The sequence below is a fragment of the Macrotis lagotis genome, chromosome 4, assembly GCF_037893015.1.
Source record: "Macrotis lagotis isolate mMagLag1 chromosome 4, bilby.v1.9.chrom.fasta, whole genome shotgun sequence".
NCBI classification, from domain to species: domain Eukaryota; kingdom Metazoa; phylum Chordata; class Mammalia; order Peramelemorphia; family Peramelidae; genus Macrotis; species Macrotis lagotis.
The window spans coordinates 82,608,484-82,628,562 of NC_133661.1; the positions used below are offsets into that span (position 1 = coordinate 82,608,484).

Here is a 20,079-nt window from a genome sequence, read left to right on the forward strand (position 1 = left end):
CCTTCCACTTCCACCCCATTTTACAGTGTTGGAAGGAGATTTATTCTCATCCCAGTCCTCAGAAATATCCACCATTAACTTTTCTTCTCAACAGCTAACTATGCATATCTGCTTTACATTATCTAAAATAATTCCCTACTAGAATGCTGTGAATTATGGTTCTCATGAGTTTCTTAGACAAGAGATATCCATTCAAAAATGTGTAAGAGACTTTTATTTCTAGTCTTTTGTCCACTTGATACCTTATTTGTAACACTACAACAGATTCCTCCCTAGTCTGTGTGCAGCCTCATTTTCAGTCCAGAATATATTCTACTTACTTTTCTAAAATCATAACTTGCAACAATGTTATTCTTCATCTGGTTTTCATAATGTTGGAAGTACTCTACTTATTCAGCCTTATCTTACTATTTTGAAACACAACTCTGTACCATTCTGGGTACATTTTGACTCATCCCTATTTTTACACAATAGTATTGAGGTATCATAAGTATTACTCCCACTTTATAAGGAAACTAAATGGAGGCTTTCCTCCCTTTTTGAGTTGCCATTCCTTCATCAGAATGGTGACAGGTAGCTTTTTGTCCCCCTAAAAGAAAAATGTAATCCCAGTACTTAGAACAGTACCATGTATAAAGTAATACTTAATGAATACTTCTTTATTCAATAGAAAAGTCAGGAGACAAAACCAAGACCAAAAATCAAATCTTCTGACTCATGTCCAAATTTAGAGTTCTATTATATCCATAAACTTATTTGGTACTAAAACCACTTTGGTGATTTATTTCCATTTTTCAGTGTATTATTTTGTGCCACCAAAGTCATAATACTTTCTGTCCTGGCTGACTGAATAGATGAGACTAATTTAATTTGTCTTTCTTGTTAAACCTCTCAAGGTGAGAAAAAAGTATCTTCTCTAAACTTCATAGCTCCTTTAGGGTCTAACACCATGTTTAATAAATGCTTGTTACATTAAATCTATGCCAGCAAAGTGCACATTAAAGAACAATTTAAGACATGAAAAACAGGGGCAGAGCCAAGATGGTGACAAGAGCAGATCTTGTCTTAGGTGCTCTCATAAATCTTCAAAACTAAGGAACTTTAACTAAATTTTTGAGAGACAGAACCCACAGAGGGACCCAGGGAGGCAGTTCTCCTACTCAAGGTAACCTGGAAAAGATCAGAAAGGCTCTGTTCCCTGGGGTTGGCAGGGGCAGCCCGCCAGAGGGGTAGCTCATCAGAGTGAAAGAACTTCAGCCTCCTGGAGGCAGCCCCAGGGCGCTGGGAGCCCGTGGCTCACAGCAGCAGGGGAATTTCCTGAGCTATGGCCCGGGGAGCACCGCGCACAAATTGGGGAAACAGCAGGGGGACCTCAGCCAGAGCAAGCACATGAAGCCCAGCCCTCAGGGCACACAACAAGCAGCATGACCAGGGCAGCCCAGATCCAGGAAACAGAAGCAGGCTGAGCCCCCAGGGCATGAGCCCATTGAACCTAGGGAGGGGAGTGAAGAGAGATTGCAGAGCTCTGGCCCGGAACAGGACTCTAGGGTTCTGACCACATTTCAGATCCTGATAGCAGTCTAGGCGCCCCCCCCCCACAATAGAACAGCAGGGGACCTCTCTACCTCAGCCCCATGGCAGAGGGGGGCGCATATGGTCATTTACAGACCAGGAGGGAGGACAGAGCCTCTCACACTGAGATCCTTGTGGGAGTGTCCCAAAAGCTCAGGAAGCACCCCTAAAACAGGCTAAGCCTGGGAAAATGAGTAAACAGAGAAAAAAGAGGAACACCACTGAGAAATACATTATCTATGATCCCAAGAAGGATCAATATACTCAGTCTGAAGATGAGGAAACACAAGCTCCTGCATCTAAAGACTCCAAGAAAAACAGAAATTGGGATCAGGCTATGACAGAGCTCAAAAAAGACTCTGAAAATCAAATGAGACAGTTAGAAGAAAAACTGGGAAAAGAAATGAGAGAAATGCAGGAAAAACATGAAAATAAGTCAACAGCCTAATCAAGGAAATCCAAAAAAATGCTGAAGAAAATAGCATGCTAAAAACCAGCTTAGGTCAAATGGATAAAACAGTTCAAAAAGTTATTGAGGAGAAGAATGCTTTTAAAAGCAAAACTGGCCAGATGGAAAAAGATAAGAAAACTCTCTGAGGAAAACAAATCGTTCAGACAAAGAAGAGAACTCAGGGAGATTGACGAATTTACAAGAAATCAGGACTCATTACTTCAAAACCAAAAAAATGAAAAATTAGAAGAAAATGTGAAACATCTCATTGAAAAAACAACTGATATGGAAAACAGATTTAGGAAAGATAATTTAAAAAATATTGGAATACCTGAAAATCATGATCAGGGAAAGAGCCTTGACATCATTTTCAAAGAATTACTACAGGAAAATTGCCTTGATATCCTAGAAGCAGAGGGCAAAAATAGAAATGGAGAGAATCCACTGATCCCACCCCCCCAGAACGAGATCCCAAAAAACCAACCTCTAGGAATATTATAGCCAAGTTCCAGAACTCCCAAGTCAAAGAGAAAATATTACAAGCAGCCAGAAGGACACAATTCAAATATTGTGGAGCTACAGTCAGGATCACACAGGACTTAGCAGCAACTACATTAAAAGCTCATAGGGCTTGGAATATAATATACCAGAAAGCAAAAGAGCTTGGAATGCAGCCAAGAATGAACTACCCAGCAAGGCTGAATGTCCTCTTCCAGCAAAAAAGATGGACTTTCAATGAACCAGGGGAATTTCAAATGTTCCTGTTGGAATGGCCAGAGCTGAACAGAAGGTTTGATCTTCAAATACAAGACTCAGGTGAAGCATGGAGATTGGAGGAGAGGGGGAAAATATGAGGGACTTAATGATGATGAACTGCATGTATTCCTGCTTAGAAAAATGATACTGATAATACTCATATGAACCTTCTCAGTTAATAGAGCAGGTAGAGAGAGCTTTTATAGTTGAAGCACAGGAGAAAGCTGAATTTGGTGTAAAAATAGAGTCAATAGAAAAAAGGGAAATGTAATGGGAGAAAGAAAAAGGAGAAGGGAAATAGGCCAAGATATTTCATATAATAAGATTTTTTTTTTATTACAATGAGCTATTGCAATGATATGGAAGGGGGAAGACAAGGGGGAATGAGGGAATCTTTGCTCTCATCAGAGGTGGCTAGGAGAGGAAACAGCAAATATACTCAATATAGACATCTGGAGTAAGAAAGAGGGAGGGGACAGGGGTAAGGGGGGGATATGAGTGATGGAGGAGAGGATGGACCATGGTGGGGAGAGTGGTCAGATATAACACATTTTCTTTTCTACTTCTTGCAAGGGGCTGGGATTGGATGGGACCATAGGGCCAGGTGGATGCTGGGCCTAAGGGATGTTAGGGGGGCTCAGGGCCTCTTGGCCCCAGGACCAGGGATCTGTCTGCTGCGCCACTCAGCTACCCTACAGCAGTCAGAGTGAAAGGAGAGAGAAAATATAGTACATGGTAGTGGAGAAGTACGAAAGGAGGGAGTTGCGATCAGCAATGGCAATGGTGGAAAAATATGGAAGTAAGTTTTGTGATGGACTTATCATAAAGAATGTGATCCACCCACGACAGAGTTGTTGGTGTTGGAACATAGACTGAAGCACAATTTTTATTATTATTATTATTATAAGTTTGGGGGGGTACAGGGCAAATGGGGCTGGGTGGCCTGCCTGGGGCCACATAGCAGGGTGATCATTGGGTGTCTGAAGCCAGATTTGGACCTGGGTGTTCCTGGCTCAAGGGCCGATGCTCTGTCTGCCATCCAGTCACCCCTACTATTATTACTATTTTATTTTATTTTGGGTCTTTTTTTTTCCTTTTTTTTTTTTTTGGTTTTTGCGGGGCAGTGGGGTTGGGGTGGCTTGCATGTCACACAGCTGGGTGATTGTTGGGTGTATGGGGCCGGATATGGGCTCGGGTGCTCCTGGCTCCAGGGCTGGTGCTTTGTCCATTGCACCACCTGGCCATACCTACAATTATTACTATTTTTTTTATTTTCATTTTTTTCTCTTCCCTTTACTTTATCGCTCAAGCAAGTCTATATTTTTTGAAGGGAGGGGGTATTTTGTTTACTCTTAAACAAGAATGTTTTATTAATGTATTAAAAAACATCATTTGTACAAAATGAGAATAAATAAATATTAAATATTTCTAAAAAAAAGACATGAAATACACCTTCAGGAGGTTTATTCTTCTTCCAGAAGATCTCCCTTCTATGTTACATCATGTACTTGCCTTAAAATAACTCTTCTTTAAAAGAGAAAGTTGTCCTCTAACAACTCCCACCAAAAAATTCCCAACCTTTTAGGACTTTTGGAAATATAGAGCTTTTTATTTCTTTAGGCATAATTCTGTATGTCAGAATTTTGAGATTATCTTCAATCTACTCCATTTATTCAGCTTTTCTTTGTCCTCTCTCTAACACCCATCCACCTTTATGACCTACTCTTGTCAGCTCCCCCTCCACATCCCATTTGTTTGTTTTTTTAACTTGATAAGAAGCCTTAGGTTGAATTCTTTGCGGCCTCTATAAAAGCAAAATTCACATGAGCTGGACTTTAGAGTTTCAGCACTTCTAGACAGAACATCTTCCAATTTCTTGAAGCAAGGGATCAGATTTGACTCATCTTTTTACTCCTAAGGATACAGGATAGTACGGTTAATAAAACTGTACCACCTTGGAGTTAGGAGTAACTGAGTTCAAATCTGGCTTCAGACACATAATAATTATCTAGCTGTGTGGCCTTGGGCAAGCCACTTAACCCCACTGCCTTGCCAAAAAAAAAAAAAAGACTTATCACAAGAAAGGCAGAGAAAAGAAAGCAGAGTGAGAACATAGACAATATCTCTATGTAAAAATAATAAAGAACTTTAAACTCAGACAAGTGACAATGTTGATTTTTATAAAAGCACAAACATATATGTATGTAAAGTGAAAATACACATACACAAATATTTTTATTTTGGATTTTATCCTTCATTTTATTTGAAAACTGTAAAGACTTCAGCTTATAATATTTTAAAAGTCAAGTGCATCCTTTATTACATGTAAAATTTATTCTGGGTGAATTAAAATAATGGCCTAGAAATGGAGAAAGTTCACACAACGAAAAGGTCTTTCTATAGGAAATCACTCACTCAGAAAGATAAAAATGCCAATTTTAAAAAGCAGGCCAGCAAGTTCATGCCCAAAGGTAAGAAAAATGCATCTTCCCTTCTTTGCAGAAGAGTTTATGAGTTTAGAACAACACTGTTAAGTTTACCTCAACTATTCTTTTCTTATTTTTCCTTCTTTTTTCTTTTTATGAGTTGAATCAATAAGAAGGGAAAGGAATACATTCAGAAATTAAAAGTAATATATAAATGAAAATTTCCAATGAAATTTTTTTTTTAGATTTTTCAAGGCCACACGGCTAGGTAATTATTGAGTGTCTGAGACTGGACTTGAACCCAGGTACTCCTGACTCCAAGGCCGATGCTCTATCCACTGTGCCACCTAGCAGCCCCCTCCAATGAACATTTTAAAGTAAAAAATATAATCCATAAAATAAGTTGTGAAATACAAATAGTCTCCCACTTATTAATGAAATGTTTATTTGGAAACTAGAATGCATTTACCAACAGAAATAAGGAATGTTTCGGTGATGAGATCCTCAAGCCACTGCACAAAAGCTGGCTTATCATAACACTTGAAATAGTATGTTCTTTTTTTTTTGCAAGGCAAACAGGGTTAAGTGGCTTGCCCAAGGCCACACAGCTAGGTAATTATTAAGTGTCTAAAACCGGATTTGAACCCAGGTACTCCTGACTCCAAGGCCAGTGCTTTATCCACTGCTCCAACCTAAGTTGCCCCTTTTTGTTGTTGTTGGTTTTTTTTAGGTTAAAATAGTATGTTCTTAATATTTTTTGTTTTTGTTTTCGGCAAGGCAATGGGGGTAAGTGACTTGCTGAAGGTCACACAGCTAAGTAGCAGTTAAGTGTCTGAGGCCAAATTTGAACTCAGGTCCTCCTGACTCCAGGGCTGGTGCTCTATCCACTACACCACCTAGTTGCCCCTGTTCTTAATATATTAACTCATAAAAACATTTAAAATACACATAGAATGCTCTAATGAATGGTATAGATTGGCCTTGGAGAGAGTTAAGACCTGTGTTTCAGTATAGTCTATACCACTGGGACCCAGCATCTAGTAGGAGGAACAAATGGGAGATCCAAGATCCATTTCCTGATATTAAAACTAGGAGAGGTACAAAGAATAAAAATCTCAGTCCAAGGAGGGATTCAGGCTTCTTTCCCTTAATCCCAAAGATACCCCCATTCCAAAGAGCTGGAGTCCAATACAGTACAGGTGTTGAGGTGAGAAACAAACAGCATAAGGAGCAAATTTCCCATCAAGGATAAAATAATTGATAGGGAATTTAAGGAATTAAGAAATGACATATCAAAGGACATGAACAGGCAGTTTTCAGATGAAAAAATTAAAACTATCTATATTCATATTAAATTCTTTAAAACTCAATTAATTAGAGAAACAAAAATTAAAATAACTCAGGTATAGCCTTATACCTATCAGTATGGTTAATATGACAGAAAAAGGAAATAATATTTTTGTTTTCGTTTTTTTAGGATTTTTCAAGGCATTGGGGTTAAGTGATTTGCCCAAGGCCACACAGTTAGGTAATTATTAAGTGTCTGAGGCTGGATTTGAACTCAGGTACTCCTGACTCCAGGGCCAGTGCTCTATCCAGTGCACCACCCAGCCACCCCAAAAAGGAAATGATAAATGAAGGAGATGATGTGAGAAAACTGGGACATTAATGGTAGAGTTGTGAATTGTTCTATCCATTCTGGAGAGTAATTTGGGAGTATGTCCAAAGGGCTATAAAACTGAATACCCTTTGATCCAGCAATGCCACTACTAGGTCTGTATCCCAAAGAGATGATAAAAAAAAAAGGAGAAAAGATCCACACGCACAAGAATACTTAGAGCAGCTCTTTTTGTGGTGGCAAAGCACAGGAAACTGTGGGAAGGCCCATCAACTGAGGAATGGCTAAACAAGTTGTGTTATGTGAATATACTATGCTAAAAGAAATAATGAGCAGGCAGATTTCAGAAAAATCTGGAAAGACTTACATAAACTAATGCTGAGTGAAGTAAGCAGAACCAGGAGAACATTGTATACAATAACAGCAATATATAATAATCAAGCTCTTCTCAGAAATATGATTAAAGACAATTCCAAAAGACTTGTGTTGGAAAACTTAATCCACATTTAGAGAAAAAATTATGAAGTATGAATGCAGATCAAAGCATAGTATTTCACTTTTTAAAATGTATTTTCTTTCTCCTGGTTTTTCCCTTTAGTTTTGATTTTTCTTTCATAATATGACTAACATGGTAATATCTTCAACATGATTGTTCCAGTATAAATTTATCAGATTACTTGCTGTCTTGGGGAAGGGAGGGAGAGAAAATAATGTGAAAACTCAAAATCTTACAAAAAATGAATGTTGCAAACTATCTTTGCATGTAAATGAAAGAAAAAAATACAAAAAAAAAAAAAAAGAAGAAGAAAAGGCATGCCCCACCTTCCAGGTCACCAGAAAAGAGGGGATCTTATAGTCATGGATAATAATGTCAAAGACACTGGAAAAGTCTCTAACAAGCCAGAAACTGTGAGCATATATAATTCCTCTGGCTTTTTTCTTCAAATGTTCAAGAATCCAGTTCACTCTATTGGAATTAAGATTAAAGCACCTATGACAAGATCTTATCTTTGTGTTAAAGCCCTTAAAATTTAGTCAAATCTCAGCTGAACATTAAAGATGAACATTTTTTAAACTGTTAATAAGAATGAGAAGTACCTCTTCCCAGGTATATTCTTCATCAGGTGACCTTTCTCCTTCCATTGTAAAAGTCTTTCCAGTGCCAGTTTGGCCATATCTGTCAATATAAACATTAAGTATATTTAAATTATTTAAGTATGCATTTTAATTATTTTGTGAGATCCAAATAAATACTCTACTTACGCAAAAACAGTGCAATTGTATCCCATAATAACTTCATCTAAAATTGGACATACAACACTTCGGTAAACATCAATTTGCTTTGTGGATGCTCCAAAAACCTAGGAATAAATCCAGAAAACACAAAAAATCCTTTTTAATTGTATATCACATTATTAGTAGCAATCTCAAATAATAACAATACATTAGCAGTTTAATTATTCCAATGGCAAATCACTCTCATAGTTATGAATTTGGGAGTTCTATAAATTCTTCTAGATAATAAGATATCAATTACCTAAAAGTTAGATAGGATTAAGCAATAACTAACTATATCAAGAGTGAGAGTTGTTGTGAAAATTTTAATTACTCTAAGAAAAAGCATTACATAAAAATAAAAATAAATACCATATCGAAAGTGTAGGTTTTTCTTGTAGTCTTGTCAGTCATTCCTCCAGTACGTATACTGATTTCTTTTCTAAAAGTATCACAATCCACCACAGAATGGGCATTTGCTTTTCGCTCTGACACATTAAATGGCCTAAAAAGGAACAACAAATTAATTTATAAGCGTTAAATATCCATTACTTCTTTTTTAAGTAATTATGACAGTAAAATAAAAGTCAGTGTGTACATGCCAGTTTTAATTATTATCTTGTGGTCCAAGGTCAAAAAGCATTAAGCTAAGCTTATTAGAGGTTGGTTCCCTTTCTACCTACACCCAAACTCTCAAATCTCACAAATGCTTCAGGAAGCTTCTCTAAAACCACCTTTTACTATATTTCACCACCTTCTTTACAACCTCCACCTTTAAAACTTCCAGTTTCACCGATCTCCAAAATTCTATATTTGGCCATGTTTGGGTTTGAAAGATCCAAGTATCAGAATGGTTGATGAGAATTAGATAAGATTTCAGAGTTGGGACATTTTACAACAGACCAGGCAAGCAGACATCTAACCTTTACTTAAAAACTTCCCACAAAGAGAAACTAATCCTTTCCTCTTAAAACAGCTCCACTCACTTTTGGGCAGGTCAAAGTGTTAGATAATTTTTCCTTTCATTAAGACTACATTTGCCTCTATCATTTCCTGCCATTCCTGGGAGCCAAAGAGACCAAGTCTAACTCCTCTAGACTGTGACAGCTCTTCAACCAGGTGAAGATAATGATCACATTCCGCTAATTGTGGTAAGAAGATCTTCATCATCTTGACCACTCTTCTCTGAACACTCTCTCAAGGATAACTTTATGAAAATGTAAAGCCATTAGCTCAAAACAGGCCAAAAACTTTTGGGATACCCCATTTAAATTCATCCCAACAGGCAGGAGGATACTCTTATTGGGGGGGAGGGGGTTGCAAGGCAAATGGGGTTAAGTGGCTTGTCCAAGGCCACAGAGCTAGGTAACTTAATAGTTACCACTGGCCTCCTAGCTGCCCCACACTAATGCATTGTTGATGGAGCTGTGAACTCATTCAACCTTTCTGGAGAGCAATTTGAAATTATGCCCAAAGGGAAATAAAAATGTGCATACCCTTCAAGTTGATCATCACCCCTATGTTGCTGTTAGGGTGTACAATGTTCTTCTGGTTCTCATCATCTTGCTTAGCATCAGTTCATGAAAATCATTTAGGGCTTCCCTGAATTCCCATCCCTCCTGGTTTCTAATAGAACTATAGTGTTCCATCACATACATATATCACAGTTTATTAAGCCATTCCCCAATTGATGGACATTTTACTTGCTTTCCAATTCTTTGCCACCACAGGGCTGCTATAAATATTTTTGTACAAGTGATGTTTTTAACCTTTTTCATCATTTCTTCAGGGTATGGACCCAGTAATGGTATGGCTGGGTCAAAGGGTATGAATATTTTTGTTGCCCTTTGGACATAATCCTAAATTGCTCTCCAGAAAGGTTGGATGAGTTCACAGCTCCACCAACAATACATTAGTGTCCCAGATTTCCCACATCCCTCCAACATTGATCACTGTCTTTTCTGATCATATTGTCCAGTCTGAGAGGTGTGAGGTGGTACCTCAAAGATGCTTTCATTTGCATTTTTCTAATAAGTAATGATTCAGAACAATTTTTCATATGACTATGGATACTTTTGATTTCCTCATCTGTAAATTGCCTCTGCATATCCTTTGACCATGTCAGTTGGGGAATGGCTTGTTTTTTTAATAAATTTGACTCAATTCTCTCTATACATATTTTTTAAATGAGTCCTTTGTCAGAAATACTAGTAAAGTTTTACTACATTTCTTTTGATCTTGGTTACAATGGCTTTGTTTGTACAAAAGCTTTTTAATTTAATGTAATCAAAATCATCTAGTTTGTTTTTAGTGATGTTCTCCATCTCTTCCTTGGTCATAAACTGCTTTCCTTTTCATAGATCTGACAGGTAATCCTTGATCTTCTAGTTTGTTTATAATATTGTTTTTATGTCTAAATCCTGTATCCATTTGGATCTTATCTTGGTATAGGGTGTGAGATGTTAGTCTAATCTAAGTTTCTTCCATACTAAGTTCCAATTTTCCCAGCAGTTTTTATCAGAATAGAGTTTTTTTAGCCCAATAGCTGGACTCTGAGTTTATCAAACAGCAAATCTCTATAATTATTTCCTGCTATTGCACCTAGTCTATCCACTGGTCCACCACTCTATTAGCCGATACCAGACAGTTTTGATGACTGATGCTTTATAATATAATTTTAGATCTAGTAGGGTTAAGCCATGATAGAAAATTCTAAACATATCAAGAGAAAGAACTGATGAACTTGAATGCAGATCAAAGCATACGAATTTCATTTTATTTTTCTTTCAGTCTGTTTCTTCTTTTACAACATGACTAATATGGAAATGTTTTACATGACTGCACATTTAGAACCTACATCAAATTGCTTACCAACTTAGAGATGAGGGAGGTGAGAGAAGAAGATTAAAAACTGGAACTCAATTTTTTGAAAATGAATGTTAAAAATTGTCTTTACATGGAATTGGAAAAAAAATAAAATACTATCTTTCAAAATGCCCATTTACGGGGCGGCTAGGTGGTGCAGTGGATAAAGCACTGGCCCTGGAGTCAGGAGTACCTGGGTTCAAATCCGGTCTCAGACACTTAATAATTACCTAGCCATGTGGCCTTGGGCAAGCCACTTAACTCCGTTTGCCTTGCTAAAAAAAAAAAAAAAAAAAAAAAGCCCATTTCCTCATCTTCAAAAAAATCTTACTTGATCCACCCTGACTAAATTTCCTCCCATATCTCTCCTCCTCCTTTTTGTGGCTAAATTCCTTGGGAAGGCCATCTACAATAGGTGTCTCTACTTTCTTTCCTCTCACTCTTTTTTAAATTCTCTATAGTTTAGCTTCTTATCTCACAAAATTGCTTTTTTCAAAGTTGCAAAATCCAATGACTCTTTTTTTGAAAAAATTAAACTTTATTTTCAGTTCCAAATTTTTTCCCCTTCCCCCATGCAAAGGCATATAAACCCACTACAAATATGCATAATCATGCAAAACAAATTCTCACATTAGCCTTGTCAAAGAAGGAAAAGGAAAAATGACAGAAAGAAGGGAGGGAGGGAAGAAAACAATTCAATTTACATTGACTCCTTCCACTTTCTATTGGAGGTAGAGAACATGTTTCCTCATAAGTCTTTTGGAACACTGTATTTGAATCAATTACTAAGTAATTTAGAGTTTATTATTTTTACAATATTATTGTTATTGCTTAAATTATCCTCCTGGTTCTGTTTAATTCAGTTCATATTAATTAACCAAAGTCTTCCTAGGTTTTTCTGAGATCATTCCACTCTGCCCTTCTTACTATGTAATAGTATTCTATCACATTCATACACCATAACTTATTCAGCCATTCCCAGCTGATGCCCATCCCTCTCAATTTCCAATTCTTTGCTCCTACAAAAGAATGTGCTTCTTTACTGATCTCTTTGGGAGTACAGTAATGATATTGCTGGATCAATAACTTTTTGAAGTGTGATTCCAAATTATTTTCCAGAATGTTTCAACTAGTTCCCAGTTTCATCAACATGCATCAGTGTGCCTATTTTTCCACATTCCTTTCTCTATTTGTCATATTCCCATTTTTGTTATCTTGGCCAATATGATGAGCTGGCATGAGTTGGTATCTCAGGGTTGTTTTAATTTGTCTAATGGTCTTTCTTCAAACCTTATCCTTGGCCTCTCTTTAACATTTAACACTGTTCATCACCAGTCAGTCTCTTCTCTAGCTCTCTTCTCTCTAGGTTTACATGCTATTACACTATCTTGATTCTCCTCCTACTTGCCTCTGGTTCCTTCTCAATATTTTTTTCTTAGTCAGACTCTATAAAGGCAGGTGTCCCTCAGAGAGGTTCTTTCCTGAGTCCTCTTTTCTTCTACTCCAGAGCTGTCCAAAAATGCAGCCCCATAGTACAGTTATATGTGGCCTCTTCTGGGTTTACTAAATGTTTTAGTAAATAAAGCCAAGTTACTGCAGGGCTCTCACCAGAATGTCAAATCAAAATATATTGTCTATTGTTACAATTAAAAACTTTTAAAAGTAAGGTTAGAGAGCCCTGTTCTATTCTATTTATTTCATGATATTTATTTCATAGTTAGGGTCAGAAAAGTAGTAGTCAAATAATCACATATTTCAGTTTCCATGGTTTCATTACCATCTCTGATGTCTCAAAGATCTACTAATTCAGCCCTAACTTCTCTACTGAACTCTAAAATCGACTCCAACTGTCTTTTGGACATTTCAAACTAGATATCCAAGATATTGTAACCTCATTTTATCTAAAACTGAATTATCTTTACCATACTTTGTCTTTCCAAACTTTCCATTTATTGACAATGGCACTACTATCCTCTCAGTCATTCAAGGTAGCAATCTAGGTGTTATCCCAGACACCTTACTCTCTCACCCTACACCTACACCACCCCATATCCAGTCAATGGATAAGTCCTAATATTACCTCCAAAATATGTATTCTCTCTTCTAACCCTGCCATCACCAGCTGCTGGCAGCCCTCATCACCTCACTATTAGACTATTTATATTGATGCCTGATGGTTTCCCTGCCTCAAATCTTCCCCCACCAACTGTCAAAATGATTTTCCTAAAACATAGACCCTATTTAGTTAAATTCCATTGATTATCTCCAGAATCAAAAATAAAATCTTTTTTTTATTATTTTGGCATAAATCTTAAACTAGAAGACTCCTTCCTGTCCAGATTTTACTTTCTTCCCTATAATTTTTTTATCTAGTGACATAGAGACCTTCTTGCTCATACAAAAACACTTATCTCCTGATTTCAGACACTTTGACTGACAGTTCCACATGACTGGAACCATATCTCTGTTTCCTGACATCTCTGGTTTCCTACAAGTCTCAGCTAAAATCCCTAAAATCTTCTACAAGAAACTTTTTCCTGTGCCTTCCCTCTTCTCTGTCCAATTTATTTGCATCCCATCTTTCTCATGTGGCCTCCCCCCATTAGAATGAACTCATCAAGCAGTCTTTTGCTATTCTTTGTATCCCTAAGGTTTAGCATGTTCCTGGCACATAATAAATGGCTACTGTTTGATTGGTGTTTATTCTGTATTTATTCTACATCTGTGCTCCTGTGTCCCCACAACATAGTACAAAGACCCTGATCTATAGAATGCATTTGGGGAATGCTGACTGACAGATGAAGTACAAGCTATGTGTGAAAAGGGGATATAATACAAATTTTCTTCACATTTAAAATCTAAGTACCTAAAATTGTTTTTGACTTTGTTTCCAGAACACATAGTAAGTGTTTAACTAAAAATTTTAAAAGTTTAGTACTTACTGTGGAAGAACAGCCTAAAATACATCATAGAAACATATGACCAGAAAAAATAAAGATGGACAGGCCTAGCTTTCAGGCAACACCAAGGTCTGCCTTCATGTTTCATCTTGCCAGATATCAAGAAAACTCAAGGGAGCCTAAGGCCAACTTCATCAAAGCAGATTTAGGGAAGGACATAGACAAGAACTGGCTTGGGGACTTGTGCTAATAGGTTATCTTTTTTTTTTTTTTTGCAAGGCAATGGAGTTAAGTGATTTGCGCAAGGTCACACAGGTAGGTAATTATTAAGTGTCTGAAGCTACATTTGAACTCAAGTCCTCCAGGGCCAGTGCTCTACCCACTACCTAGCTGCCCCAATAGGTTATGATCTTCATGGAGAGTGGGGGGAACTGATCAAAGGGTCTAAGTTAACTACTCAGGGTAACTCAATCCAACAAGAACTGTGTGCCTCATGTGTCAATATCTACATACTCACAATGCACAAATACTTTTAAAGTACGAACAAAACACAAAGTCATATTTAAGCCACTCAAGAAAGAAATAAAGATTTCCAAAAAGAAATGAAGCAAAGGAGGAGAGTAAAATGTATGATTATTTGACTGCTACTTTTCTGACCCTAACCATTATATCATGTTACAAGCACTGTTTTTCTATTTGACAATCTTTAAAAGTGGATATTTTATTTTTGTACCAGTCATTTCTGGAAATATCATTTCCCCCCCTCCCCCATGCTTCTTTTCCCACAACCACCAAAATTGAATTTGGACTAAAGAAAATAAATAAGGAAAATCAGTGGTGTCTTTTGATGAAATAGGCAGAGATTATATCTCAATCATAATCTAAATCTGCAGAAGTGGGAGGGAGGAAGGAATCTTTATTTGTTGTCCAGAATGAACCATTATTGGCTTCTCAGTTTCTTCATACTGTGTTCTTTTATTGATATTTTCATTTACTTTGTCTTTATTCTTTATCACTTTGTATAATCTTACTATGCTTTTTTAAATTTATGTCTGTCAATTCTTACAATACAATATTATTCAATTACACTCATATACTAGTTGTCTATAAGACAGGTACTCACATTGTTTCTAGTTCTTTGCTTCCATTAAAGGTGTTGCTATGAATGTTCTAGTCTATATTAGACCTTTGTTTCAATCTTTGATTTCCTTAGAGGTGTCACCTTGGAGTGGGATCTCTGGGTCAATTAGGAGTCTTGATAGCATTTTAAAAGACTTTATTATAAGATTGCAACTGATTAAAACTATTTATGCTGGACTAATCCTGGGTTTTCCTCCTCCTCCCCATTTTTGTTTTGTAGGGTTTTTTGGTTTCTTGCTCAATGCATAAACAATTCCTCTATGGGAAATTTTTTGGCATAAATTTATCTTATGGCATAAAAAGTTATGGCATAAATTAAGACTTTAATGACTTCAATATACCAAATATCCATTGCTCAATCTTAAAGGGTTTGTGGTAGAAGAAAAAGAATTAACCAAAAAAAAGAAAACTGAAAAAAATATGTTTATAATTAACTAGCTCTCCAAGAGCTAGTTACTCTCCAAGAAGTATTTTCTTCTCCTGGTGATAGGGAAAGATGTAGGAATCTATTTTGACAGGTATACAATTTTTTTTTCAACTTGAAACAAACCTCTATTTTGGATGTCAATCTGCCTGGTCCAGAAAGGCTGGTCAATAACAACCAGAGGAAACACCTGGGGGCAAGACAAAAAAGTCTCCTCTTGGGAGTGGAAAGAGAGTGAAAGGCTAAGGGAGACCTCAGTCAGGACCAGGCACAGACCTGGGCCAAGGGTTCCAAGGCTGCCACCAGAGTTGATCCTACCCCTCTCCTAGGCATCTTTGAGGCCCAGAAGTCCCTACTGAACCACAGGCTCCAAGTCAAGCCTTGGAGAGCCCTCCCTACTTCCTCCCTCAGTACCCAGAGTTTCCCAATGTGCTGCAGGCTTCCCAGCTATATAATTTTTAAAAATTCATTGGCATCTGTGAAGACAGAAGGGAAACTTAAAAAATTAAACTACCAACCCATTGAATCAAACAAACTTTCAAGGCAATTAAGCTTCATTAAAATGGCATGATATAAAATAAATCCACAGATCACTATTTCTAAATAGTACTAACAAAGAAAGGGAGGAAATGAAATAAAATCTTCTCATGATAGCTACAAAATACATTTAAAAAATCTTGAAAGTTAACCATCCTAAGATATTAGGGACTTATGTAAATACTATTATAAAACATTACTTAATGGAAATAATTAAAGGGGTAGAGCAATACCAGGTATTAAAAACTATAACATTAAATAACAATCATAAAAATTCCTTAGTACAAATCAAACAATAGAAAAGTAGATGGGTGGAATAGACTGATTGGATAAGTAACATATTAATTTAGGGTTTGAACAATGAGCAATTTGACAGAATTTAGGTTTACTGCACCATATACCAGAAAAAACACAAGTAGATAAGAACTTGAATGTAAAAGATTGCATTATAAAAATGGAAAGAGAAATCTTTCAGGTCAATGTTTTTTAGGTGTGAGGGGGAAGAGTAAGAAGAGACCATAAAAGACAATTCTAATTATATAAAATTAAAAGGTATTTATACAAAAAGAAATTAGTTTGAGGAAAACAGATTTGCATGGAATATCTCCAATAAAAGCTAAATAGTCAAGGTAGAAAGGAAATGGGTAAAAATATGAGTCTGAAAGCCAAGTCTTAAAAGATGAGTAGTCTAAGGAGATGAACAAAATATTTTCTTTTCTTTTTTTTTTCTTAAAGTTCTTGCAAGGCAAGGGGTTTAAGTGGCTTGCCCAAGACCACACAGCTAGGTAATTATTAAGTATCTGAGGCCGGATTTGAACTCAGGTACTCCTAACTCCAAGGCCAGTGCTCTATCCACTGAGCCACCTAGCCACCCCCCCAACAAAGAATTTTCAAAAGGATAATGCAGCTAACACTCAATCTTATGATAAAATTCTCCAAATCACTAATATTTTAAAGATTTCACCTCATATCTAAATTGATGAAGATAAATGATTCACAAAGATGATAGACCAATGCTGTGGGGAGACTGATATGGAGCTATGAATTGTTCCATCTGTTATAGACAAAAAAATTTGAAATTATGTGGATGGAAGAGATGGTGCAATGATGAAATTGACAAGCCGTGGCAAAATGATTTTCCTAAAGCACAAGTCCAACCATAATCTACCTCCCACCTACCTTATTCCCCAAATATACTCTTGAATCCCCTGATAATGGACAAGGGGTTTTGAGAAGGTTAAGGGAAGGCTAAATGATTGGAGGAGGTAGTATTTGAACCATGTTTTTAAAGGATGAATTGGATCAAGGTGGAGCTGAATGGTAGAGTCAAGTCAATTCTCTATCAGTGAAATTTTTCCAAACCTACTTTTTATTCAAGCCCCCACACACCTTTCTTTCTCAATTTATTTCTCAACAGATGTAAACCTGAGGACCCTGTATAATACTTTACTGAGAAAAGAGATCATGCACTTTTAACTGTTCTACATCATTATACCTTGAAATCATGTTACTGTTTCTCTGCTCCACTATCTTCTGAAAAGGAGCCTAACCTCTCTTGATATCATTCCTTTCCTTATTCTTACATAGTTTGCTTCCAATAGCATCTCTTCATTATCTAACCTCCAATCTGGTTTTTTTGAGATTCCATTCCTTATATCTATAAACGTTCACTAGACTCACAGTCTCTCAAACACTTTTTGTTCTTGATTTTTCCCTCTTATGTAAATATGACTATTATTGAGAAAGAATTAGTTTCATAAGTAAAATGTGCAACTTCTTACATAATTCAAAAGGAGTAAGTTAGAATTTACATAGCTCCAGAAGCTTTACAAAAATTTTCATATTTGATCGTCACTGACCACCCTGGCTGTTATTATCCCTATTTTACAGCAAAGTAAACTGAGGCAAACAGAGGTTAAATGATCTGGCCACTTAACTAGTATCCAAAACTGGATTTGAACTCATCTTCCTGACTCTGCCACTCTAGCCGACATGGACCACCTACCCACCCCATAATTAAGTCAAAATATGTGCAATAAATGCTCTTTAATTTCCCTTTAAATAAAAAAAAAATTTACGCCCAAAGGGCAACAAAAATGTGCATACCCTTTGATCCAACAACACCACTACTGGGCCTATACCCTGAAGAGATGATGAAAAAGGGCAAAAACATCACTTATACAAAAATATTCATAGCACCCCTGTTTGTGGTGGCAAAGAATTGGAAATCAAGTAAATGTCCTTCAACTAGGGAATGGCTCAGCAAATTGTGGTGTATGTATGTTATGGAACACTATTGCTCTATTAGAAACCAGGAGGGATGGGAATTCAGGGAAGCCTGGAAGGATTTGCATGAACTGATGAAGAGTGAGATGAGCAGAACCAGAAAAACACTATACAACCTAATAGCAACATGAGGGTGATGATCAACCTAGATGGACTCCTCATTCCATCAGCACAACAATCAGGGATAATTTGGGGCAGTCTGCAATGGAGAATACCATCTATATCCAGAGAAAGAACTGAGGAGTTTGAACAAAGACCAAGGACTATCACCTTTAATTTAGGGGAAAAAAAGACTGATATCTTGTCTGATCTTGCTATCTCTTATACTTTATTTTTCATCTTTGAGGATATGATTTCTCTCTCATCACATTCAATTTGGATCAATGTGTGTATACCATGGAAACAATGTAAAGCCTGGTAAATTGCCAGAGAGAGGGGAAGTAAGATTAGAGGGAAAACTGTAAAACTCAAAATAAATAAAACCTTTAAAATAAATGAATGAATGAAAGAAATCTGTCCTACTATGTCATCCTGGCAAAGTAGGAGGAGCCCTGACTTTGGAGTCAAGAGATTGTGTTGAAATACTCAACTGATGTTTACTCCCAAGTGTGACCGGGTCATTTAACCTACCAGAGATGTAGTTTGTTTCCTAGATTTTAGTAAAATTAGTTCTTTTTCAGGCAATTAAGAGATCACTAGCCCAGGGACACAAAGCTTTTTTTTTTTTTTGGCAAAGAATGGCTTGCCATTTCCTTCTCCAAGTCCATTTTATAAATAAGGCTAAATGATCTGCCCGTGGTCAACAGAGATGGCAAATGCCACTCTAGGCTGGGAGTTTTACCCGCTTCACCAACCAGCTGTCCTTAAAATAATCATTAATCGGACAAACGTTTGATACTAATAGTAATAAAAGTAGATCCATCAACAAACGTCATTTATTAAGCATCTGCTACGTCCTGGGTTCTGGAACAAAAACTCCAAGTTCAGTCTCAAGAACAACCACCATCAACAAAAACCACCCAATCAGACACCACGAGGCCGCAGACGCGGGGTGGAGGGGGGTCCGCGCCAATCGGCGCCGCCACAAACACGCTCAGATGCGGGGCGGCCCTGCGCCCCCAGCCCGGGGGTCAAGTGCGGAGGTCAGCCCCCGCCCGTGCGCAGGCGCCGCCCGGCCGCAGCCCCACCCGAGCCCCGGGCCCGGCGCCCCTACCTGCATCTCACCACCACCTGGATGTTCTTCCCCTTCTCGTCCTTCTTCTTGCCCACGGAACTCGGCTGGAAGGCCATGGCGAGCCTCGCTGCGGAGACACCTACGGCGGGGCCAGAAGAAGCAGGGGCGGGTCGGCGGGGACAGCTCGCGGCCTCGGCCCCCTCCCCCCCGCGAGGCCGGGAGTCCCACCCGCCCGCGGCCCCGGCGGGGCGCTCACCTCCCCGGGGTCCCCCCCGGGCTCAGGGAAGCCTCTCGTTAACGCCGCTCCGGACCAGCGTCCCGCTCCCGGGGCCGAACAAACCGTTCACGCGCCACGATTTGAATCTCGGACGGGGGACGTCTCCGGACCAATCACAAGGGCCCCGGGCTCAAGGCGTCACGGGAAACTGATTTAAATTAAAGGGACCGACACCGACCGCGGCGGGCGGCCGGAAAGGCGAACGAGAGTAGGAGAGCAATTTTCTTTTTAAAGGAACGTAAGCCAAGTGCATCGTTACACTTTGCTGCGCTTACTGCGAAAGACTCCTAAAAGCGAAGAGAGACCAAACTGAGTCTGACTCCCGCCCAGACGCCGGTGTTCCGTCTTTTACTACAAGCCCCAGGCGTCAGTGCGGCA

At 38.1% G+C, this 20,079-nt stretch overlaps 1 protein-coding gene across 1 annotated transcript in view; it reads right to left on the reverse strand.

The window, feature by feature from the left end:
- Positions 1-19,789, reverse strand: part of KIF11 (kinesin family member 11) — a 71,760-nt gene extending 51,971 nt beyond the window's left edge. Inside the window, exons 1-5 of the mRNA XM_074233360.1 lie at positions 19,681-19,789; positions 19,464-19,563; positions 8,471-8,603; positions 8,087-8,184; positions 7,922-8,000 (exon numbers count right to left, since the gene is read on the reverse strand). Of these exons, the coding sequence (XP_074089461.1) occupies positions 7,922-8,000; positions 8,087-8,184; positions 8,471-8,603; positions 19,464-19,540 (387 nt within the window). The 5' untranslated portion in view covers positions 19,541-19,563; positions 19,681-19,789. The remainder of the gene's footprint in view (positions 1-7,921; positions 8,001-8,086; positions 8,185-8,470; positions 8,604-19,463; positions 19,564-19,680) is intronic.
- Between the last annotated feature and the right edge of the window lie 290 nt (positions 19,790-20,079).